The following is a 26009-nucleotide window of genomic DNA, read 5'->3' on the forward strand; positions in this document are numbered from 1 at the left end:
ACGTGGGGTGATGACATCATCGTTTCAGAAAATATACGGATTGCCCCGTCCACATGACAACGCCAAGCCGGCGTTTTCAAATTTTTCCACTCTGGGACCCGGTTTCAAAAAATACCGGTTTCACCTTTCGAAAACGCCGGATCCGTGTGGACGAAACGCCTATCCGATAAAAAATTTGTGCGGTTTCAGTGAAACGCGTCTCCGTGTGGACGGGGCCTAAGCCAGGATTAGGCCTTAGTTCAATTAGGACATTTAAAAGTAGCTTTTATAAATGTGCCTTAGCAAAAAACATTACTGGTGTGCATCTTGAGACAAAACAATGGCACTGACATATTTTAAGATGTGTCAGTGCAAGTTTCTTTCAGTTAAAACAGCTCAAACATGCATTTTAGTCTGGAATTACACCTAAGCTTTGTCTATGAAACCGAGGGTATAACTTTCAAATACAACAATTGCTATTATTTCACTATCACCTGGCAGACACAATGAAGTGGGCATCTTTAAGGTTTGTTCACACTGGTACTAACATTGAAGGAAGGATCTGGAACCAGAATGTCGCTTTTTACTTGGGCTAGTAAAACACCAAGAAACCAAACAGGTGCAGGAGGTCAGCAGAAAAAAAAATTAAAGGGGGGCTTGACCAAAAAAGTTTGAGAACCACTGCTTTTACAACTGGATAGCAACACCCTATAGCATTAAATCAGCAAATTTTGCATGGGCAAGCACCACTCACAGTTTCTTATAACCCATCTAGTTCTATTTATTTTCTTGAACTGAAGTTGACTGTAGAGGACTGAGCGCGTAAGAGACAACAATTGCATTGTCTATCCCTTAGCATTGTGGCTAAACATAGTACAAAGCCTCTTAAGTTACGAACGCATAAGTTCCTTTCCGTGAGAGCAGTATCCACGAATTAGCATACAAAGACACTTACTTAAGAGAAAATCCTTACTGAGGTTTTTAATTCTGACTGAGCAATTACATGAGTGGCACAAGGAGGACTCGGACTTGAGGCGCTGAAGCCTCATTCTTGCTTGCCACTGTGCTGCCTACATTTCAGTCCTTTTTCATTGTTACCCGCAGTGTCACGTAGTTAACCCCTCACCTCGCCACAGCCATGTGTGACATGGGTGGACTGGACAATCTGGTGGCCAACACGACCTACCTGAAAGCACAGAATCTAGACGACAAGGAGATGAGGAAACGCAGGCGTAGCCTAATTCTTCCCCAACTTGAAAACTGTACAAAGGTGCGTGCAGCCATTCCCAAGGACTTTGAGCACATCTGTGAGCAGCAGCCCATTGGGAAAACATGCTTCCGTCAGTTCCTCTTAGCCTCCAATCCAGAATACCTTGCTGCTGCAGAGTTCCTGGAGGAGTTGAATGACTGGAATTTGGCAGAGGCAGGTGCTAAAGAAAAAGCCAAGCAGAATATCATTAACAAATTCTGCAAAGCTGACTCCAAAAGTTTCCTGGCTTATCTGACAGAGGACATGGCGGAGAAGTGTAAAGCCGTCTCTGAGAAGGACTTTGAGGAGGTGATGATGGGACAGGTGAAAGAAGCCACACAAGAGTTTCTGAGAGGAAAACCCTTCAATGAGTATCAGACCAGCCCGTTCTTTGATAGATTTGTGCAGTGGAAGGAATTCGAGAAGCAGCCCATCTCTGATAAATACTTCTATGAGTTCAGGACTTTGGGGAAAGGAGGATTTGGAGAGGTGAGTGTTTGCACCTCTTACCCTGTCACAAACAAATCTACAAATTAAATGTATTAAAAATGAATTGTTTTCGAAGTTGTCTGTTTAAGCTGTGGATTCTTGGTTTGGGTATCAACCTTTGGTTGATAGCTTGTATAAATCAATAGTTATTGTTCAGTTCAACTCTAGTTATAGTATATCATGTATTATAAATGTAAGTTAACAAATTAAAAACTATATTCCTTTCTGTTATCCTTTTGTTAGAGGTAATGCGTGTAATTTTATGTTATGTTAGAGTCTATGTGGATTGCTGTTTGCAACCCATTGTACTTCCTTAATTTGACTATGTTTCAACAGTATTTCAGAGGGAAGCAGGATATTAAATGAGAAAAAAAAATGTAGAACAGTACATAATCCATTAGGAATGGATTAGATCATATCCAGTAGCCTGTGCAGTGACATCAACAGAAAAGGCAAGTGATTTTAAATGAACAATAAGTTATTACATTTTCATTAATAATAAAAAGACAAACTATTATTTTTTTTGTTGTTGTTGTCGTGCAGAACAAGACCAAGAATGTGCATTAAAGTCACCATTAAATCAAAATGGAAAATTCTGTTTTTTTTTTGTTTTTGTTTTTGTTTTTTAATGTACACACTCTAAAAAAATGCTGGGTTAAAAACAACCCAAGTTGGGTTGAAAATTGAGTTTGGGTTGTTTTAACCCACGGTTGGGTTAAACGTTTGCCCAACCTGCTGGGCAGTTTTATTTAACCCAACTAATGTTTAAAAATGACTATATGGCTGGCTTAAAATGAAACCAAAATAGGTTGGAAATTAAAAATCAGACACATAATTACTAGAGGCAACAATAATAATCAAAAGGTGAACATTTATTAATCAGCAATTTAATAATATTTATTGTTTAATTATTATTCATTAAATGAATGAAAAAATGCTCATTGCTCATTTATTAAATATATTAATAAATGTTAATTTCCAACATATTTTGGGTTCATTTTAAGAAAGCAATACAGTCATTTTTAAACAATAGTTGGCTTATAGAAAGTTTGACATTTTAAAGTCCTGCCCTACATTCTTTCTTGTTCGAGAAAATGTTTCATTTAGATATACGTCAAAATAGGGTAGGAATATTACAACTGACTTTAAGAAACTAAATAAGTTAATTTTTGTTGTCATGATGACTATGTTGCAAAATCTCCTATCCCAGTTCAATATGCAGATAGAGCTAAGTAAGCCATAGGTTGATTTCACTGAATATTTAATTACTGTGGTGCTATCAAACGTTGCTGTGTTCAGAAGCTGGCATGTCCACTGTCACCACACTCGCCTGGTATAAGTTTGGGGTGGAACTATCAGTTATTCCAACCAATGGAAAATAGGGAGAGTGTTCTGGAAACCCTTTCGAAAACAGTCACAATTTTGCAGATTGCATCACCTTTAAGACAAAACTAAAGAGACAATATGCAAGGTGAACATCCTTTGATGAGTCCTAAATGCCAACTGGAATAAAATCCTCTGGAAATAATACTCCTGATACATATGACATAATATTCAGTGGACAATAATCAACAATAATTCCTTCATCTGAATAGATTTTCAAGTGCGTATTATTCCTGATGCCCCATATTCTCTGTGTTTTACAGCATCAAATCAAAGAGTATTGTTTTATATAAAATCTAGAATTCAGCCCAAATCTAGCCCATCTTTACCTCACAGCAATGTTTCTCTTTTAATGTTTTTTTTTTAACCGCTCTCTGTACAGGTGTGTGCTGTTCAGGTCAAAAGCACGGGTCAGATGTATGCCTGCAAGAAGCTGGACAAGAAACGCTTGAAGAAAAAGGGTGGGGAAAAGATGGCTCTACTGGAGAAAAAAATCTTGGAGAAGGTAAACAGCCTTTTTCTGGTGAACCTGGCCTATGCATTTGACACAAAGACCCACCTGTGTCTGGTCATGACTCTGATGAATGGAGGGGATCTGAAGTACCACATTTACCACATTGGGGAGCATGGCATTGAGATGGAGCGAATCATTCACTACACAGTTCAGATCACCACTGGAATCTTGCACCTACATGCTATGGATATCGCGTACCGTGACATGAAGCCAGAGAACGTCCTACTGGACAGTCAGGGCCAGTGCAGGTTGTCAGACCTGGGTCTAGCTGTGGAACTACCGAATGGGAAAACTATCTCACAAAAGGTAAGGACATGTAGACAGGACATGCTTTTATGAAGATAAAAAAAAAAAATATCTCCTTGCAAATGTTATGTTTAACGTTCTGGGGTGACTAGTGCTTAATCTGGCCTGCAGATGAAAAGTTTGAGGATTGAACTCCACATACAGTGAGAGTACTTGAAAAGGTAACTGCTGAACGCCTGAGTCCTAAAAATTCCCGATACTACCCCCAATCATGCAAATTACTCATTAATACTAACCCTTAAGCAGGGCTAGCCAACCCTGCTCCTGGAGAGCTACCTTCCTGCAGACTTTAGCGCCAACCCTGCTTCAACAGCCCTGCCTTTCATTTTCAGTAACCCTGAACACCTTAATTAGCTGGATTAGATGTGTTTGATTGGGGTTGGAGCTGAACTCCAGGGGCCCGTTCTTTGTACGTGGATTACTCAGTTATCTGGATTTTACTGTTGAGGATTTGATATGATCCAGGTTAGGTTCTTTGAAGCTGATCCCAGAGTTACTGTAATAGCAACAGGTCCGTAAGCTCGGGAGCAGGCTTAACCAGGTGGAAAAAAAAGTGCACTAAAATACACTTTATTTCAGTACACTTAGTACACTTCCATAATGTGTTTAAAGTGCTGTATTTTCTTGAACTAATTTAGTACTTAATATACTAAAAATTCATATTTAGTACTTAATGGGATAGTTCACCCAAAAATGAAAATTTGATGTTTATCTGCTTATCCCCAGGGCATCCAAAAGGTGACTTTGTTTCTTCAGTAGAACACAAATGATGATTTTTAACTCCAACCGTTGAGGTCTGTCAGTCATATAATGCATTGAAACGGTAACACCATCTATGAGAATAAAAAAAACATGCACAGACAAATCCAAATTAAACCCTGCAGCTTGATGTCCTAAGACACAAAATGATCGGTTTGTGCGAGAAACCGAACAGTGTTTATATAATTTTTTACCTCTAATACACCACTATGTCCAACTGCCTTGAGCATCCGCTGTGTGAGGTCTGAAAACACGCTCTGATGACAGAAGTGATCTCTCGCGCGTAGAACGTCAATGAGTGCGAGAGATCACTTCCGTTGTCAGAGCGCGTTCAGACCTCACACACCGGATGCTCAAGGCAGTTGGACATAGTGGTGTATTAGAGGTAAAAAATGATATAAATACTGTTCGGTTTCTCGTACAAACTGATTGTTTTGTTCTACTGAAGAAACAAAGTCAACTACATCTTGGATGCCCTGGGGGTAAGCAGATAAACATCAAATTTTCATTTTTGGGTGAACTATCCACTTAAGATAATCTTAAGAACATCTAAGTGTAGTCAACTGTGCTATTTTGAGACACCATAAATATGAACTAAAATGTGCTTTTGATCTCTGTATTAAAAAATGTATTTAGTTACAACTTTTAGTACACTTGAACCCATCTTTCATACATTAGCGGATGGCGAATAGTATAGGACGTAGCGTAAGCTTTTCGAACTGCGAGAGTTTTACAGTTTCTTCGTAAGTCGAATGCGGAAGGTGGTCTGGCAGAAACTACGTATTTTATTTCATGTTAAATATGGATATTTTTTAACCCCCCGGAGCCATGTGGAGTATGTTTATGATGCATGGATGTGGGTGGAGGCACTTTCTTCAGCTCATACTCATTGATCCCGCTCACTGCCATTATAAAGCTCGGATGCATCAGGATATTTATCTCTGATTGTGTTCATCAGAAAGAAGAAAGTCATATACACCTAGGATGGTTTAAGGGTGAATAAAGCTTGGGGTAATTTTCATTTAAAAGTGAACTAATCCTTAAAGCGAGGTATGGACCCCTGGATAGCTCTCCATGAGCGGATTTGCCTACACCGGCCCTAAAGAAATATTTTCCAACCCTGTTTCTGGAGGCACATCCGCTCTTACTCAAACCATTTTTAGCAGGATTTGAACCGGAATCAACTGGCATGAGAGACGGGCACACTAACAAGGACACTGCAGCCACTAGCGTCATTTGCCTCCTTGACGTCAGGGAAGTGAGGTTTACCTTCACAGCTCTTACTAGCTGGCCTCAGTTACACCAATAGTAGACATTTTGGATGTCTCCTTTGTCTGACCCAAGTCTCCACTAACAAACTGATGAGTTGCATCAGATGTGCTTGATTAGAAAGAGTTTGAAAATGTGTTAGCTGTTTCCATAATCACACGTGTAGTATGAATGTAATCTGGACATACTACATTTGTCATGTTGTCACTGTCACGTGACCTATCAGCATCAGTTGCGAACTTTACTACCATTCGCAAATCCATCCAGCCATTTTCCAAACCACTTGTCCTTTGTTGAGTTGGGCTTGGGCTGTAGGCAGGGAAACCCTTTGAAAGGACAGACATTCTATCACAGGGCAACCAATGAAATGTCTCATGAAAATTTGCTGATATTCCTATGACAAATAAACATTTAAAATGAAATCAGTGCTTTATTTTAAAAGTTAATTCTATTAGACATTTAAATCTACCAAATAAGTTCAGTATCCTGTTAACTGTACTCTAATACTTAAAACACTGAACTCATTTTTCCAAGTGGCAAATTGAGGAAATTTTGGACTATTTCATTATTAACAAATATTTTAGCCAGGAGTACCACAAAACCTTGAATAAGCCCTTTCAAATGCTAATCACAGTATTACCCGAAGCTGACATCTGGGTTGGCACAGCATGCCCTTACAAAGAGTCCCTGGAGATACTGATGAAATTGGAAGAGACTGTTTTTGTATCTTTAACTTGTTTCAGGAATCTCTTCTGAAATGGGATTTGAGTGGGGATGAAGAAAAGGCTAAAGAGTTTATACCATGATTGATGTCTTTAAATATGATTTGAACTGCTTTTTCAGGTGGCTTCAAGAGGGCCGAATGGTTTTTCTCATAACCCCTCTTGTTGTCTTTTCCATCGTAGGCTGGCACTAAGGGGTATATGGCACCAGAGATCCTGAAGCAGGAACCATACCGTATGTCAGTGGACTGGTGGGCTTTGGGCTGTAGCATCTATGAGATGGTGGCCGGCCGTCTGCCCTTTAGAGATCACAAAGAGAAGGTGACTAAAGAAGAGATAGTAAGGAGAACTCTAGAAGATGAGTGCAAATTTGAACACAAGAATTTTGACGCCCCCTCCAAGGACATCATCAGTCTTTTTCTGAAAAAGAATGTTGAAGACCGCCTCGGCTGCAAGTAAGCGGCAGATTTTCTGTGTTTCATGGCAAGAGGACACTGTTTCCACTGGTCATTATTAGGACATGGTCAGTCCAATTCTGCCCTCCGTGTGCCAACAGAGGAGCAGAAGCTTTACTCTGTCAGCAAAATTAAGCCAGTGTGGCAGCAAATCGAAGAAACAGGCAGTTTCTGTCAGCCTTTCTCAGTGAGAGCAGTGGGTTTGGAGCCTCAGCACTGGGTTTGGATGGAGCAAAGCATGAATGTTAAAACAAAATAGCTTTGGGTCTTTTTTCATTCTGTGGGTGAAGACACCAAGAGATTTAATACCAGTTTCATTGCTCATAGGTTTAAATTACATATTAACATATAATACTATTCCCAATGTCAGTTGCTGAAACTATTTCAACCCATTAAAATTTTTATATGAATCCTGTTAAAGGAACAGTTTCACCCAAAAGTGAAAATTTTGTCATTATTTGCTCACCCTTATGGTGATCCAAATCCAAATTTTGTCACGGAACACAGGAGAATTTTTAAAGTATCTTTATGCAGCTTCTTTCACATCTGTCAAAAATGGCCAAAAACCATAAAAAATAAGTAGTCAATATGACTCATGCACTTTTGAGTCATTTCATAGTTTTGAGTGAGGAACAGACTGCTATTTTAAGTTATTATTCACTGTCAATCTTAATTTCAATGGCATTTAGTCACAAGGCCTGAAAAACCCAATGACCTTTTATGTCATCGACATCCAATCTGCAGTATTGGCTCCACGTTTGGTTTGATTTGATTTGCGACAGAGGGGAAGATTGTCAGTATATAATGACTTTTGTCTGTTTATCACAATGCAGTTGCATGGCTTCAAAATGCTCATATACTGGGGTGGATAGGTCTGTCAGTAGTTAGCTCCTCCACAACATGCGGACTCGAATTCAAGGCCTCTCTGTGTGGAGCTTGTGTTTTGGGCATCTGATGTTATGTCTTAAATTTCCCATAACTTAGGAAAAAGTTGTACGTTCTCAGAACTTTTGGAAATAACATTTGCATAATTTAATGGGGACATTGTGAAAACATTGTTACCACATAAAATTATTATGGGGGGTTGGGGGGGTGTACACTTATGTCCCAAATTATATATATCAGCAGCATTCAATTATGGGTGAAAAATTGCAGGTGTGTCAAACTGTATTAAACTGTATTGTCCTTCAGGGTTTAGCTCCAACCCTAATTAAACACACCTGAACCAGCTAATCAAGGTCTTCAGGATTAGTACAAACTTCCAGGCAGGTGTTTTGGAGGCAGTAGCAGCCACAATCTGCAGGACAGTGGCCCTCCAGGAGTTTAGTTAGTGCTTTAATATTTTGGCTAAAATAATTGTGGGTAAACTTAATGCCATAACCATACATTTACCCAAATATGCCATATTTCTGACTGTAAACTGTTTTTTGCCCATAGGGGTGACCCTCGGAAACATGAGTTCTTCAAATCCATCAACATCCCTCGGCTGGAGGCGGGGCTTATTCCACCTCCATGGGTGCCCAAACCCAACGTTGTGTACGCTAAAGACACAGGTGATATCCGGGACTTCTCTGAGGTTAAAGGGGTTGAATTTGATACCAATGATGAGAAGTTTTTTAAGGAATTCAGTACAGGAGCAGTGTCGATTCCATGGCAACAGGAGATGATTGACAGTGGACTCTTTGATGAGCTTAACGACCCAAACAGGAAGAAATTGTCAGCGGGACTGGATGATGATGAGCAAAAATCCAAATCTTGCACTCTTCTGTAACAAAATAAGAATATATTGCAAAAAAGACAAATATACTTTTTTTTTAATAACAATACATATTAGCTATTATTACTATTTTATAGTGTTATTTTCTTTTAATACCAAGTGCTTTTATTGAGCATTTGTATGAAAGATTATGAATTTTGTGTTCTGATGGTTGGTGGATTGGCAAAGTCATGTGCGATTGCTGTGCTGTTAATAGACATGTTAATATTTTTTTTTCTGAAATTAATGTATTTTTTTTATTATTATTATTTGTTATATTTATAATATAGTTTATAATAAGTTAAAATGTAAAGATATTTTTGGAGGTGGTCTCAAATGTTTTGACCTAAATATATATTTTTACAGACATAGGTCTCAGTTACTGATGCTTTACTGATGCATGAACTTCATCAAGTTTGCGTACATCTTAAAGGATTAGTTCACTTTCAAACTAAAATTTCTTTATAATTTACTCACCCCCATGTCATCCAAGATGTTCATGTCTTTCTTTCTTCAGTCGAAAAGAAATGAAGATTTTTGATGAAAACATTCCAGGATTTTTCTCCTTATAGTGGACTTCAATGGAGCCCAAATGGTTGAAGGTCAAAATTACAGTTTACAGCGATCCCAGATGAGAAATAAGGGTCTTATCTAGAGAAACCATCAAAAACCTTCATTTCTTTTCTACTGAAGAAAGAAAGACATGAACATCTTGGATGACATGGGGGTGAGTAAATTATCAAGAAATTTTAATTTGAAAGTTAACTAATCCTTTAACATGAGACATTATTAGTCTCTTACTTGATATTTATCTGCATGCTCTGTTATTTATTTCAGCATCTGTTTGTTTTGTTCTTTTTTTTTTTCTTTTTCTTTTTAACCATGTCTATAGTTTATTTTTTTCCTCATATGCAGAAGTCTGATTGAAGTCTAAAAAAACACCTAATGGCCAAAGTGAAAAAAATAAATATTTAATGTCTTTAATGTCTGTGTGAATTGCTGTTTCAGTTGTGACAAGGTCCCTTTAGTAATAAACAGGCCATTAAAACAACACCAGAGCTCAGTGGAAAGTTCTGCCACTGGCTGCATGCAGTGCCGACAAGCTTGTCAAACAGACACTTCCAAACGCTCTTCAAGATGCAGAATCTACTGACTGCTATACGACCAGCAGAGGTCACTGTCCACAATGAGATACTACTTTATATTAGGCGGGAAAACGACTTAGATGAGCAACAACACTGATAAAGCCATCCATGGTGAAGAAAGTTTATCCATTTCAAAGGAATAAAATTTTTATGTGAGCTGTTAAATATTTTAGCCGTGTTCATAAGTAGATTATCATAAATCCTGTTCTTGTCATGGGGGATTATTAATGAAATATGATGAAGGATGGGGTCAGGCACAGCATGGGAAAGAGAGGCTTGTGGTTTTGGACAGGGTGCAGATATTTGCCCTTCTCCTCCACGTTCCTGGATGACACTTCAGCTGTGATAAACAAGCTCTCCTGAGGCGGGTGGAAATCTCTGGGCGTGGCCCGGCCAGACAGGCACGGTCTCAGCTCTCAGACCCACTGCCCTGCACCCTGCGCCACATGCTCAAGTGTTTTGTCCACAGCTAACGGGAACCGACTGAAATAGCAAGTGGTTTCATTAGGAAAACAAGCCCCGTCTGTTTGTATTATGGGCAAAGGTTGACATTATTAAATGTGGATATTTTTATGCTGCTTTGCTCTTCATGATCCCACAGACTGTTCTGTTATTGGAATGTGTGCCTGAATGTGTCTGGGTCTCTTTTAGTCTATTTTAATGGATGGTTTGGCTTAAAGTCACCATGAATCAAAATTGACAATTCTTTTTTTTTTAATGGAACATTGCTGTATCTATTACAAATTATTTATCCGTGCACATCATTATTTAAAGAAATGATGTGCCCTCATAATCTTTAATCAAAATAACTCCCTCTTGCAGTGAGGTCAGAATTCACACACCACGGGCACGTTCAAGTTCAAACCGGTGCGCAACGTTTTGCTACGTTTTCCGAGTTGAACGACATGTTTCCTGGAAACGGTGTGCAACAGGTTTCAGATACGTTTTCTCTTGTTTGGTGGGTGTGTCAGAAACGTCAGCCCAATCAGCGGCAACCTGTATATAAACCACGTGGTATTAAAGAGACAGCTCGCACAATGGGTATTAATGTAACATAAAAATGCTATACTTATATATATAAAATATAAAATATATATGCTATATATTTTGCTATTTTATTGTGAAGTGACACTTTAATAATTTTTTCTATATTCCTCTGATTATATAATGGTAAATATTACAATATCATAGCACAACAGTGATCAGTAATAATGATAAGCCTAATACTCACAATAAAAATAATAGATCAACACAGTCTCTGAGGTAAGAAGTGGATTATCCTTCACCTGAAATGTTTGTCTTTTTTCATGCTGAAATGCAAGGCAAATGTTGTATCATAATAATTAGAAGTTTCCACAAATCCCTTCACTTGATTGGGATGTTCTCTTTTATCCTGAACGGCAAGTGCAGTGACTGTAACATCGAGCGTATTTTGTAGTATTAAACACGTATTTACCGATTTAATCAGGCTCCAAACATTCTTCAAAAAGAATACAAAGAATGGCCTTCTCAGCTGCCATAGTTGCAACTCTTGCATCATGTGTTCAACTAGGGGTGTAAATCGGACAGTTCATCACGATATGATATGATATCGATTCTGTCAGCCAGCGATACGATATTTGCCGATACCTCAAAAAATTCCACGATACGAATACGATTCGGTTCGATTCAGGGCTATATCGATTGATTTATTGATATTTAGATATTATGTGCCAGGTTTATACAACGAGTTATATTTTTATTCACTCACAACCACAACCAAAATTGATAACATGAACTTTTTTATTAATCTCTTTTTTTATTATTGTTATTATACACCATCTATCCCAATTGGGACATTTACAACAACAACAACAACAACAACAAAAAATTACAGTTTTTTTAAATGAATAAAAATAGTATTTATAGTAAATATAGTTTGTAGTATTTCAACTGGAACTGGCAAAGTTTACAAATATTAATAATATTATTATATTGAAATAACGTGGGATTTCTTTGCCTACCCATCTGCTTTCAGAAATACAAAATGTTTCTAAACCCATGATTTGCGTCCTACAGCAGGCACAAACTTTTCTGCATCTGTATTTTCGCTGCTACAACCGCTTTGTTGCTCCATCGCATTCGCAATCTGACACGCAGGCAGACTGTATGGTGAGAAAACGAAAATGCGCGCTTTGGCGGAAATGCGGACGTCACGTGAGGTTGTGGAGGGTGTCAAAATAAAGGTACCTCATATCGATATTATGAATGTGGCATCGATGCATCGATCCATATCGATGTATCGTTACACCCCTATGTTCAACGCACCACCGTTTCCGTTGAAAAAACGTTTTGCAACGGGGCTGAACGCAGCCCAGGAGACTCCTAGGCGGATCCGCATTCAAGTCGCCAAACCCGCGTGACTGTCACATTCGTTTTGGCGCCGCACAGGAGGATCAGCTCCGCCTCCGGGCGGCGCCGTAAATTCTACTGTCAATCAGCGGATCCTGAGCGGACCCATGTCGCATCCTTGGACGCGCACGCGCCTTTACTTTAATGGTTGTATCAATTTGCGAGTCCCAAACTGACCCGCGCCGCGGAGGTAAGGTTTTAATCGCGGATGTGGAGCGGATGTAGCGCGGAGCCACGGCGGGTCCGAGATCCGCCTTCGTTGCAGATCCGTCACTGAGCGCAAGTGGACGCCGATACGGGTCCGTTCGCGGATACGTTCCGGAAACCGGGATACCTCCGCGGCCGATCCGCCACGGAGTCCTTGCTGTGTGGATCATCACAGCAATAGCAAACCACAACGATCCAATTCTGATGAATTCCAATTAATTCCTGATGGACAAAATGAAGTCCGATCCTGCATTTTATTATAGGCCTATTTTGACCACTGAAATGTGAAATGACCCTGGTTTCCATTTCAGAAGTCTGGTCACCTTGAAGACCGCAAGAAATGGAAATTGCGATAGTCCCTATTGGGACGTATATCTGAGTGAAACTGCTTCTTGAACAAGAAAAAAAAAAATGTATGGTAGGACTTGAAGAAATTGATTGGATCGTTAGATGCATGGCTGTGTTTTGTTATTGTTTTCATGTGAGTGACAGGAGAAATTGACAGAAGAAATTTCGCTGCAAGAAGGAAGTTATGTTGATTAAAGATTACAAGGACATCCGTGCGTGAGGTGTAACTCTGGCGTAGTTTACGCAAGCGCCGGAAGTGATCTCTCGTGTATGCCACTCATTGTTTACACAGTGCACAAACATTGTAGGTAAGACGGCTAATCAAAATGGTACTTTCTTGCGCTTATCTGGATTGTTCAAACCGACTTAAAACTAAAAGATAACGTTCTCTTGCACAAACTCATTCAGGAGTGGTGACTTTCCACGTATTCCCAACTTCTGAGCCTGCTCGCCTCAAGTTATGGTTGATTGCTCTTCGGCTGGATATCAACACACCCACTAACGCACTAAAGTTGTTGAGGGTCTGCAGCGATCATTTTTCCCCTGATGATTTTACATACCCAGGAGAGGATCACGTTCGACTTAAACATCAGCTGTGCCTATGGTTTTTCCACATCCAACTGAGGTATGTGAACAAGATCTTTGTATGTGTCCTTTTTATTTGTAAAGCTGCCCTTATGAAAAGTAACAAAATAAAATAAAAGTTTAGATGTAATAAAACCATATTTTTTTAGTGGTTTAATCCATTTGTATAACAACTGTTGTACTACAGGCACCATGTTTAAACTACGCCAGAGCGCGTACACACCTCACGCACCGGATGTCGAGTGTGTGTCAAGTTGGACATAGTGGTGTATTAGAGGTAAAAAATTATATAAATACTGTTCAGTTTCTCACACAAACCGATCGTTTCGTGTCTTAGGACATCAATGTGTCGTCACAAGTCGCAGGGTTTAATTTGGATTTGTCTGTGCATGCTTTTTTTACTCTCATAGAATTTGTTACCATTGCCATGCATTATACGTCTGACAGACTGCAACGGTCGGAATTAAAAATCATAATTTGTGTTCTACTGAAGAAATAAAGTCAACTACATCTTGGATGCCCTGGGGGTAAGCAGATAAACATCAAATTTTTATTTTTGGTGAACTATCCCTTTAAGTATGCGGTGTGGTTTGCAGCCCCCTCTGTTGGTGAAAATAATCACTAGACTATTGCTCTGGTAACCAGAAGGCTATTCGCAGGTTGACATTTCCGGGGACAGCTCCAGACGGACAAGATACCAAAGCTTAACCAAAAATTTCACAAATGTGTAATTTTGTGTATGTTCGTTTTCTGAATCACACGTACGCACATTTAAGAAATGATCGTAAGATCAAGCCCATCGACTTTACATTTTCACCCCCTAAACATGACGCTGAACAAAACAAACTGTGATTGGTTGCTTTACATGTTGGTCAGACATCCTCTTGGGTGGTCCTTGGCGAGTGAAAGTTGCTATGAGGTCCAGACCTTCTGCTGTCTGTCTGAATGTCTGGCTTCGCAAGACTAATTTCTACATTGCAGACAATGACAGCAGCTGAAAGATTTATGTTAAATAATTAATATAAGCACTTTAAAGGGGTCATATAATGCCACTTTTACAAGATGTAAAATACGTCTCCAAAGTGTGTTTTAGCACAAAATACCCCAGAGATCATTTTTTTATAGCTTGTTAAATTTGACACTTTTTGAGGGTGAGCAAAAACGCTCAGTTTTTGTGTGTGTCCCTTTAAATGCAAATGAGCTGCTGCTCCTATGAAGAGGGCGGAGTTTCAAGAGCTTGTGTTAGCAGCACTGATTACCTCACGCAGACTCACTTAAAATGTCAGAAATTGTTCAGCCTTTTATGTTCAAATGGGAGTCAGACAATGATGGAAAGACTCAAAGAAGTGATAACATGTAGAATGCAACAGGACGTTTCTGAATGGTTAGTTGATGAATTTATGTAGCTGATGTGGAATTAACTTAAAGTTATTGATTACTTATTCTATCATGATAATCTATAAATTGCTTGTGTGAGAACTGTTGTAATATGCCTACAGAGCCAGAGAATATATGCTGCATGAAGACAGAACAGGTATAGTTTAGTTTAATTAAGGTTATAACCCGTCATGTTGTCATCTTGCTTTTATTACATGCTATTGCATTTGTGTTATGTACTGTATTGCAATAACATGGCCTCACCCCTTTGTTGCGTGTTCTCTGGGGCAGGGCTTCTGTAAATTTTAGGGTTAGTGATGTCACCAACCCGGGATAAAGATCATTGTAGTCCCTAACAGCCGTTTGTTGTAGTCCTTAAACAGAGAATTCTTTAAAAGAAAACATCTCCGTTTGCATTGAACTTTGAGCGTCCTAACTTTGTAGACATTGTTTATGCTCTAACAGCAACATTACACTAACTAAAGTTAAAAAAGTGAAATCGCAATGAACCACCCCTTTAACTTAAATGCGAGGTGCACATCACTGCTGTTTAACCATCTGGTATGCTTTGCATCATAGACTTTCATTGTAAAGGCATTACTGGAAACTATTTTTGTTTTAGCATACCAATATGCCAGTTTGAAATGAATCTCGTTATTAAGCTGGCAAATACACAAGAATGCTTTATATGAATGGTGAGATTCTCTTCTCAGCTTGACGACACGTTACATTTCCTTTATGTGGTGTCAGCACCTCTTACAAATGATCTTGTCTGTTCTAATGCTGGTTGAAAGGGCATTTATAATAATTGATCATGCTTTTGAATACAACAGGCATAATTGCTTAGAGGTTTTGCTTGTTTTGGACTAATTTGCTGTTTTTAAGTTTTATCCAAACCGCCATCTAAAGGCCCCCTCTTCGGGTATCTTCTTTTACATTGAAATTATTAGGTTCAGATTTCACCACAGCGGCACAGACAGTGCTCTGTAATCTCATTTAACAAGCTGACATATGGCTGTTAACACAATACTCTCATGAAACCCTCCACTTCAGCCTTCTGCTTCACACTTTAACAGATTGCGGTCAGCCCTACAACATTTTAGATGGGTTAATGTCATTTTGAGTCTGCTTGTACATATGCATAGACATAGATGCAGGTTGAGACACTTCCATTTTCGAATTACTTAATAAAGGACAAAGGCAAACAACACTATCTATTGCTCTAGTTTTTCAAGACCTCTAACCCAAGTATTAAACTTCTGTGTGTAATTCATCTTGCACAAATGAATGACATCTCAAATTGTACAGCTTGTTTTGGAAAGGAGTGCTATCACTTTTCTAAGACTATTTTCACATGAAAAACAATAAAATGTCTTAATATCCTGTATACCTACATTGAAGAATCAGTAGGATTGTGAATTGGGCAATCATACAGAACACCCTAGCAACCACATAACAGTGCACTGGAAAACACCCACTAGGATTTGTGGTGTGTTTTTTATGGGCACCAGTTTTGGGGGTAATGCATTACAAGTAATGCATGTTATAAGTAAGTGACGTGACGTGTGGCCATAAATGGTGTCCCATACTCGGAATTTGTGCTCTGCCTTTCACCCATCCAAGTACACACACACAGAATTGAACATACACACCATGCAGCCGTTTTTGCTGTGGTGCCTGGGGAGTGATTGGGGGTTGGGTGCCTTGCTCAAGGACCTAGGACGAGGAAGCCTTGGGTATGAATCCGGGGGAAAACGAGTCACTGTAAAAGAGCTCAGAGATGAGAGATCAAAATAAGCTAAAATGGCACGATTACGGATACTTTTTATGTCAAATTTACTTTTGTTAACACTATCGGGAAGGTTTAGGTGTAATGTTGGTGGTACGTTTTTTTTTTTTAAAATAATGGAGCATTACACTTTTAGCACCACTCACCAGACAAAATTTCAAATCAGAACTGCGGTGATTTGTATAAAAACCAATGTCATAAAAACATACCATATTCACTCAGTGGACATTTCACATTGAAACTGCAGTGATATTTACGTATTGGTACGTATTTTGAAATACGAAAACATTCCCACAGGTGCGTTTTTCTAATGAGACCAGGCTCGAGAAATCAGGAGGGCAGAGATGTTGTGTGCGCTGTGCAAACATAATGGTTATTGTTCTAGACAGTTCATTGTTTTGTGTTAGTTAGGTTGTATTTTGTAAGATATCGCTCTTTGTGCGATAAATTTGTCAACAAAATTCATTTCAGCAATTTAATTTATCATGTCAGGTATTTCCAATTGTTTGAATGGTACTACATTAACTATTTTATTTTTAGTTTTAACTTACGGTGCACCAACAAAGACAGATGCTAACAGGTTTTTTTTTAATGCAGGCATGCACTGAGAGATTAGTTCCTGATTAGGGATAATGGGGTCAGAATGGCATGCCCTATGAAGTGTGCTAGAGAACAAGAGTGCTGAGATTCACACCATCGTGTAGATGGAAATCCAAGATGCTCCATGATTTCAGCTATAGGCTACATAACCAGGGTGACATCTGTGGCTGCCGCAGTGACAGCTGGAATTCCATGGAAGATCTCAGAACATGTTTTTCCCAGGCTGGTCTGTCATTGTGAAACTGTGATACTCTTACAAAGACTATCTCTTGGTAATGGAAGTTGTTTATCAAGTCACCCAAAGAAAGCCGCCATCCTCCTCACAAAACACACACACACACACACACCCTCAAACACACATTCACACCTACTTGTATAGACACTAAATATTTACTGTCTCAGCACACACTCTCAACTGTGCAAAAACCATAAACACATGCACACTTTTAGCACTTGTGCGGGCACTTGGGGTGTGAGATCAAAGTGACAGTGATGGCAATTTGGAAGTCATGTTTGAGATATGATCTGGCTCCACTTCACAGGGTGGAATAGTGTAAAAAATCCTGCTCACAAATCTGATAACTTGACTTTCTCCACTTGTGTAATAGTGGGGCACTGAATGTGACTTTATACATGTAAATGACAAACAAGTATGGTACAGAGTGATGAAATAAAATAAAGATAATAAAGATAATTCTTAAAAAAAAAAAAAAAAAAAAAAATCTAGTTTAAATTCCATGTGGCAAGGTCATAGAAATGTAAAGTTATTGAAGAGATTCCATTTCTAAAAAGTACTTTTTTTTTTTAGGTGATGCAATTTTTTCACCAATTTCAGTGATCTCTGCCAAGTAGGATATTTAATACATGGCACCTTTAGAGTTGAAGTGTGCCATTTTTTAATGTTAATATATTCTTTCCTTTCCTCTCCTAAAGTGCCCCTATTATGCTATTTTAAATGTTCATATTTTAAAGGTTTACATGCATCCAAGGTCAAAAAACACTTGAAGTAGTAGCAAGATCATAACTCCCTCAAGGACCACATGTGACGTTTTACAATTGGCCTGCCTCACTTACTTCCCTGATTGGTCCTTGGGCAACATTCACCGGATTCGTGGAGTAAGTACTGGCTGACGAAGACTCCCATCTGACCGTCTGCCTTGTGGATGAGACCAACGCCAACCCCACTCCGGACCCAGAACCCAGCCAGCAACCTCCCACGTCCTGCATGGAGCATATGCCAGGATTCACCACAGAGCCCAAGCCTGCCACGATGCCAGCACCAGAGCCAATCATCACCCCAGAACACAAGCCCAACCGAAAGTCTGACTAGGTGCGTGAGTTGGTAATATCGCCCGTCCCAGTGGGTGTGCTCATGGCGTACGAGGGCATGGGGGGAAGCCCTGCCTACACTCTCGCTGCTGAGGGTGAGCTGTGCCTGGTCTCTGTAATATTTGATGAGGAAGTAGAAGAATTGATTCCCCAGAGTCTCCTTCGTCTCCGCTGGTCCTGCCCAACTTCAAGTCTCCTTCGTCTCCGCTGGTCCTGCCCAACTTCAAGTCTCCTTCGTCTCCGCTGGTCCCAACCAACTCCAAGTCTCCTACATCGCCAATGGTCCCACCCAGCCTCCCTCTCCCGCATCCTCTACCTAAGCAAGCCAGTCCTCCGGCCCTGCTTCTGCTGGTTCCCTTCAGTTCCTTGGCTCCTTCTCTGTTTGATTAAATATGCTGCGCGGATTCGCCACTGGTCTTCCGGTCTCCAGCTCCACCTTGGCACATGGATCCCCTGTCCTAGCCTCAGGCCGCCAAGCCCGTCTCTCCACCTCAGCCCATCGACCAGTCAGCTCCACCTTGTCTACTCCCTCCCTCGGCTCCGTAAGGCTCTGCCTTCCCTCCGGCTCCGCCTTCCCTCCGGCTCCGCCTTGGTCCTCAGTCCCACCAGCTGTGCCTTAGTCTTCCATCACCCTGGCGATACCTCGGCCGCTCCTCACCGCAGCTCCACCTTGGCCCCAGGACCTACGGTGTTGCCCGGTCTCTTTGTCTCCACCTGGGTCTCCAGCTCTCCTGGTTCCACCGCTGGTTGTCAGACCTCTGGCTTCACCCTGGCTCCTCCCACCATCGGTTTCACAGTGGGCCTTCATCCTGGCTGTACTCTGATTTGTCATTTGGATCCTCCCTCCATCAGCTCCTCTCTGGTTCCTCCCGCCGTCATCTACACTGTGGTGTTTCCATATGTCAGTCCTGCCTTGTTCACCTCCCTCTCCAGCTCCACATCATCCTTCAGAGTTCCCACCCTCCCTCCTCTATTGGACTTTGTTAGTCGTTTATGATGCTAGTTTCTATGGATGTTAATTGAGTTCCACACCTGTTCCCTGTTGTGTTAATTATCTTCCCTTGTGTATATAAGCCTTCAGTTTATCTCCTAGCCTTGTGGTTTATCTCCTGTGTACTCCTAGTGATCTCCTGCATTTATCATTAAAGACAATTTAAAGTATTCCTTCTTCCAATCTACATGTGATAATATGAACTTTTCTTGAGGTTATTTTTTTTGATATGTGAACATGAACCAACTTTGCTATGTTATATTCTATACTGTAGATGATTTATAGATATATATAATATGTATAAATGAAAGAAGTCTCTTATATTTACCAAGGCTGCATTTAATTGATCAAAGATAGACGTAAAATGAGAGAGAAGATCGTTCGCAGGTCCAGTTGTCATGGTTCCTCATATGCTGAGCATTGCATTTATTTTTCTGCGTTCGACTGTGTTTAGTAGGGCCCATTACTTGAATTCTTAACATTTCCACAAATAAGTGAATTCCATAAAGGAGGCCAAAGGAAACACAAACCTCAAACACTGGCGTGTTTCTCTCTCGTTCTCCCCTTCTCCTAATGTGCACATTTGTCATGCCCCAGTGTTATAATAAAGAAATAAATGTAGCTTATCGAATTCAGCTCTATCCATAGACCCACTGACCACCACAACCGCCATTGTCATCTTACAACTGGAGCAAAACAAAGTCAACAAGGTACTTTCACATTCAGACTTTTTCTGATCAGGGAACAAACTTTTGATTTATTCCTGTTTACTGTAAGCAGGTCAAGTATGAAGAATCATTTGATGAGTTTTATAAGGACAGTCATCTAGAAAACAGATGCTCTCATTGTTTCTGTGGTCAGACTGTGTACATCAGTTAAAAATATTCCAGGACGGTTAAGTAAACTTTGGTATTATCTGTGACCAGTGGTGAAATCTTGTAATTTTAAACCTGGAGAATATTTTTTTTCTCTATTTCTGTCTCTGTCTGTTTGTTTGTCTCGTTTTTTCTTCTCATGCCTGTTTTTTTTTTCTATACAGATTTTTTTTATACAATTGCTTATTGTCGGGTTCTCAGTTGTTATACAATTTATGTGCAATTTATGGGAACCTTACAACACAAATGTACAAATGATCAGACCATTCAACCAAACATGGGATTAAGATGTAAATACATGACCTTAAGTGGGTCAAAAAGTACTCTTAATTTAAATTATAACACATTTTCATTCAATTGAATAACATTCACTTAAGTGTCTGATAACATTACATTGAGTTCGTCCTTAGGTATTTCCTATTAAAGTATATTATTTCCATAAGTACTCTTTTTAAAAGTGTGCTTAAGTGTACTTTTTATCACAAGGGTTATTTCTCATTTGTATGAACTACTGAACGAATAAATGGATAAGAGCTTTTCTCAGGGGCAAGTGAATCCCACTGGAGTGCTGTATGGTATAATCTACTCAATGGAGCTATGGGAGGCCTTCATAAACATGTTGTCCTGGCCCCCAAGATTCTAAGTGATCACCCTGATGGGAATATATTCCGCAAACCTCGAACAATAATTACACGCTTCTGCACGCTGTCAGACCTAACATAGAGATATCATTACATGTGCAAATTTACTTAAAACAAACTGCAATTCCCCGCTTATGTGGTCCAGAGGTTTGGCTCAGGCATCTATGCATGAGTGTTAGGAAGCGAGGGAGTGAAAAGTGAGAATAGATGGAAGGAGAAAAATGGATAATAAAAGTTGATTTAACAATAGTAAAAGTAAAGAGTGAAATATTCTATTAATGAAGAAGAATATTAAATCATTGAAGGCATCAGAGAGACAATATAAAAACTATGACAGCCAGGCTAGATCGCTCTTCGGGTGTGGAAAATGAGGTATCAGATTCAAAGCTGATCATGAAACACTTATCACATTCCCGCTCAGTGCTGTCATTTGGTGAGTTGGCACAGTGGCAAGCTGGAAACGTCCCAAAGCCATTATTATTTCTGCTGTCATCTGTCCCTCTGTCTGATTTAAATTTATTGTCCATTCTCTCCATGTGATATATTGTGTCTGTCATTATTAGATTTAACGCAGTGTCATATATCTCTTCTGTCTGTCTCTCATATCTTTCTTCTCCTCTCTCCCACTTTCAACCTAAAGCTCTAATACACAGTAAATAATACATGTAAAATCTGTATTTTATTAAAAAACTGTGTTTGGGCGAACTTTATATTAGGTGCATTTAATTGCTATGTACTTACATAAAAGTTAGGTACAATGCACTTATTGTGTTCATGATGTATTGCAAAACACTTCTGCTGCGATTGAGGTGGGATACGGGTACGGTTAGGGTCAGGTTTGGTGGCATGGGTAGGTTTATGGGTGGGTTAAGGTGTAAGGGAAGGTACAATGTTAAAAAATAGGTGCAATGTATCTAATGATTAATTTAAATGTTAGTACATTGATGTTAAATACACTTAATATAGTGAGACACAGTATTTCCAATTTAGCTGACCCTTAATTGTATTGAAATACTTAAAGATTGTCATTTTTATGACTGTTTTAAATAAGGCACACTTATTTTGATGTGTTGACTATAACATACTAAAGCACAAGTACTTAAAATTTTAACTGTAGTATGTTATTCGAATGGCAAGTTTCAAATGGCATTAAAGTATATTTTAGTTTACCATAATGATTGTCAGTACATTCAGCAGTACACTTTTAACCATATTTAAAGACAATAGAAGTAATTATAAAATTTACATATAAAAATGTTCTTACATTTTACATAAGTGGGTGAAAAAAGTACTCTAAAGTTCATTTAATATAAAGGAAAATAATAAATTTTTATTTAATTGCAGTTACTGTAACATGCAATGAAGTGTCCAAAAACATTATTTTCTGTTCACACTTTAGTATATTCTTTTAAAATTATTTATGTAACAACTACTCTTTTGCTAAAGTGTACAACTTTTTCACCCTCATGTATGACTTTATTTCTGAAGATGATTTTTTTTTTTTTTTTCATACAATGGAAGTCAGTGGTTACCAAAACTATTTGTTTGCCAACATTATTCAAAATATCTGCCGAAGAAAGAAGGTCAAACAGGTTTGGAACATGAGGGTGGGCAAATGATGATCATTTTCATTTTTAGTTGAACTATCCTTTTAAGTCTTTGATATTATGATATATTGGCCACTAAGGGATATAGGATTTTCTATTTTCTATGTCCATAGAACAGTTGAAATTTGTAATTATGCAGAAATTGTCTGTTTTTTGTTGTTGTTGTTGTTGTTGTTTATTTTTATATTTACTCTTTTTTTTATTTTGTGTGTGTGTGTGTGTGTGTGTGTGTGTTATTTCTTATGTGTTTTATGTTTATCTGGGAATGAGATAAACCTTATTGTAATTGCCGCTTGTGGGATTAATAAAGTGGTTAACTAACTAACAGTTCAAGACAAGTTACATGCTTATATCAGCCTAAAAATCAATATACTAAGGAATACTGAATCCACATATTCCATAATTAGAGCAAATTGGGATTCATAGCTTATATTTGGTACATTTGAACCCTTCAGGTTCTTTTAGTGTCTTGTGGTTTTCTGGCCCGGTATGCCGTTCGCATGTCCAGACTCCCATGTGCCTATTGAAAATGCCTTGGTGATGAGTCCTATGTTTAGAACTCCTGTAAGTTAATATGTTAGTCATATTTTTAGGTTTCTCTGACATGTGGTCATCGTTGGCTTTGCACTTTCATTGCACTCTAGCTTTCTGTCTGCTTTTTTGGCCCCTGTTTGACCTTTGGCATTCAAATGACTCATTGTAATTTATTTGTTTACATTATAAAATATATTTGAAGAGAGGTTTACCTAAACTGGAACAAAATAAACAGAATACTGAAATTAAATTACATTGAAATGAAATATCATGAAACAATGTCATTGCATTCCAGAGGGTTTTTTTTTCACTCTCAAGATCCCAGACACTGTTTGTGCATAAAAAAAATCCATCAAAACCAACACATGTTGAACGATGTTCACTAACCAGGCAAAGTTTTTCAATTGAATTGCCGTTTATTCTCTTTAGCATGCAGTGTGAAGTATTTCACTCAGTTCCCTGATCATTCTGATTCATTTTCAGTGAGTGAAGGACAAATGTATACTCATGTGTATTATGTATTAGTTACATTATCGTCTCACACACACACACTGTACCCAGATGTTGCCCTGGGTCTGTCTGACAGTAGTGTATTTATCTTCTCATGACCAAAGATGTTCCCTATTCTAAACACAATTCCTCTGTGTCCACTTTTCCATTTTTCTAGACCACATCATGGTGAAGACATTGCATTGACTTCAGTTGTTTTTATATTAAATTATACTGTCTATACTCTACCCCTAACTCTCACACAAACAGTTTTGCATGTTTAGATTTATTTCACGAGTTCACACTTACAAATAATCAGATAACAAATAGTATGCGTAATAGTATGCGTATTTGACGTGTTGTCCGAGGAGAGGGCTCCGAGCTCGTTATTTGGCCCGAACCCAGAGTACTCCCCCCGTATTTCTGGTGAGGAAGTAACCAGGTGAGTGTGAGGAGACGGGGTGGTGGAGGGATGCTGGAAAACACTGTCCAGGAATATAGGTGAGTCTACTGTGTTTATATATATATAGGCCTTCACTCATGCTGATTGGGTAGATATGTTGATTACTGATTGTTGACAGCTGGCTGAAATGATGTGATGATTAGTCTGATTATTTGAACATTGCTCCTCCCGAATTTTGTTAATAAAACATCATTTATTTAAACATTTGTTCATTCATTTTAGTAGTGATGTGCCACAACAAAGCTACAACAATGCCATTATACAAAGCTGTACACTGTAACGTTCTGTACACATGACAGAATGTAAATATTCAGTGTCTTTTAGAAGGTGTTTCAATTGCAGGCTGTTTTAATGTTGGGCTGCACAACTAGCTATACTGTCAGTTTATGTTAAAATACAAAACCATTTTAGTAACAGCATTGCCTTGCCAATTTAGCAGAAAAGGGTTGTTGGATTTATTGGATTTACCAGTTAAAATTTACAGGTTGTTCTTTAAATATGTTTACATTTTTACTGTATTTTACAGAGCTGATACGTTTTTTTGGAAAATGCTTTTGTGTTTTTCATGTCATAAAGAAATATATATATATGTTTATATATATATAAAACTCTTTCTTTTGACTTCCCCAAGGGCCTTAAAGCCCACCCCAAACTCTCCTGTACGTCACATCCTGGTTGCAAGAATAGACAGCGCTATCTTATCTTAAAATTGCCTATTTAGTTGTATAGAATGAATTAAAAGGTGACACAAGTAAAGCTTGTTTTGGGAGTAACTTCTGTTAAAACGGAACTACTGTTAGAGCTCATGTCAACTGGGGCCTCATTTATAAAGCGTGCGTACGCAAAGATTTGATCTTAGAGTGTGTGTATGCTTAAATCCACGGCAACGCTCATATTTATAAAAACGGTCTTTGACGTGGAAAGTGCTTAGTGCCACAGCAGGGTCTGAGCAGACATACGCACATTTCCTAGTCAGATTACTGCAGGTAAATCTAAGCTATTCTTGTAGCTCGCTAAGGATTTGGACGATGACTGGTGATCTTTTATATGTAAATGGCATTGATTAGGTGTCGTTTACAACGCGGAGAATGGAAACCATTCAACTGCGCGCAAGTTCAAGATCATTTGCGATTAATAAATTTCATGTCTGAAAGAGAGGCGTACACTTGTTTTCTGTGTGTACATTCCATTCTATGAATCGTAGGATCACATTTAGGATGGTTTCTGCACAACATTTTATAAATGAGGCCCCTGGACTTTTAGTTTTTTGGCAAGTCCACAACTCTCCGGTGGCTGATGTCAGAAGATTAAAGGGTAAATTATACAGTATAGGTCTGTGGTTTGAAATGAATCCACCTAGAGATACGGATCTTTGACTGTATGAGTTTTTAGTATCTCAAATGAAACACTGTGGTGAACTGGCCTGAAATAGCACATCCTGCGGTAACACTTTAGAATACTGTTTCCGTCATTGATGACTACATAGGAAATGTCAGGATTGGCTGTAACTAGGAACGATGCACACGATGCAGGATTATATAATACAAATAGTCTTTAATCCAAAAACTAACAGAAGCACTCAGGGAAACAGAACTAACAACCATGTCGTGCCGTAACAGTCCAACTGAGGAGGGAGGGAGCTCAGGTGGGGGATGTGGAGCTGGAAAGGGTTGATACAAAACCAAACAGAGACAGGCAAAACAGTCCATGGGGGAGTGCAGGGTGGGAGGAGCCAAAGGGGAGCCAGGAGCAGGAGT

At 39.0% G+C, this 26009-nt stretch overlaps 1 protein-coding gene and 1 long non-coding RNA gene across 2 annotated transcripts; both read left to right on the top strand.

The window, feature by feature from the left end:
- On the top strand, positions 1 to 9350 carry grk7b (G protein-coupled receptor kinase 7b). The gene is made up of 4 exons (XM_048169540.1): positions 1 to 1717; positions 3483 to 3920; positions 6854 to 7125; positions 8563 to 9350. Exons 1-4 carry the CDS (start codon positions 1118 to 1120, stop codon positions 8894 to 8896), a joined length of 1644 nt encoding a protein of 547 aa, XP_048025497.1. The 5' UTR covers positions 1 to 1117; the 3' UTR covers positions 8897 to 9350.
- A 3045-nt stretch (positions 9351 to 12395) lies between these two features.
- On the top strand, positions 12396 to 13824 carry LOC125254860. The gene is made up of 3 exons (XR_007181770.1): positions 12396 to 13280; positions 13381 to 13597; positions 13745 to 13824. It is a non-coding gene; the product is annotated as an uncharacterized LOC125254860 (long non-coding RNA).
- The last annotated feature ends 12185 nt before the right edge of the window (positions 13825 to 26009 follow it).

The sequence above is a fragment of the Megalobrama amblycephala genome, linkage group LG19 (assembly GCF_018812025.1).
Source record: "Megalobrama amblycephala isolate DHTTF-2021 linkage group LG19, ASM1881202v1, whole genome shotgun sequence".
NCBI lineage: Eukaryota > Metazoa > Chordata > Actinopteri > Cypriniformes > Xenocyprididae > Megalobrama > Megalobrama amblycephala.

Bases quoted from the DNA above. Each gene is read 5' to 3' on its own strand.
- grk7b (XM_048169540.1), top strand. From the start codon at position 1,118: ATGTGTGACATGGGTGGACTGGACAATCTGGTGGCCAACACGACCTAC. The intron at 3,921-6,853 runs GTAAGGACATGT...TTTCCATCGTAG, and splicing joins GGAAAACTATCTCACAAAAG to GCTGGCACTAAGGGGTATAT. The intron at 7,126-8,562 runs GTAAGCGGCAGA...TTTTGCCCATAG, and splicing joins GAAGACCGCCTCGGCTGCAA to GGGTGACCCTCGGAAACATG.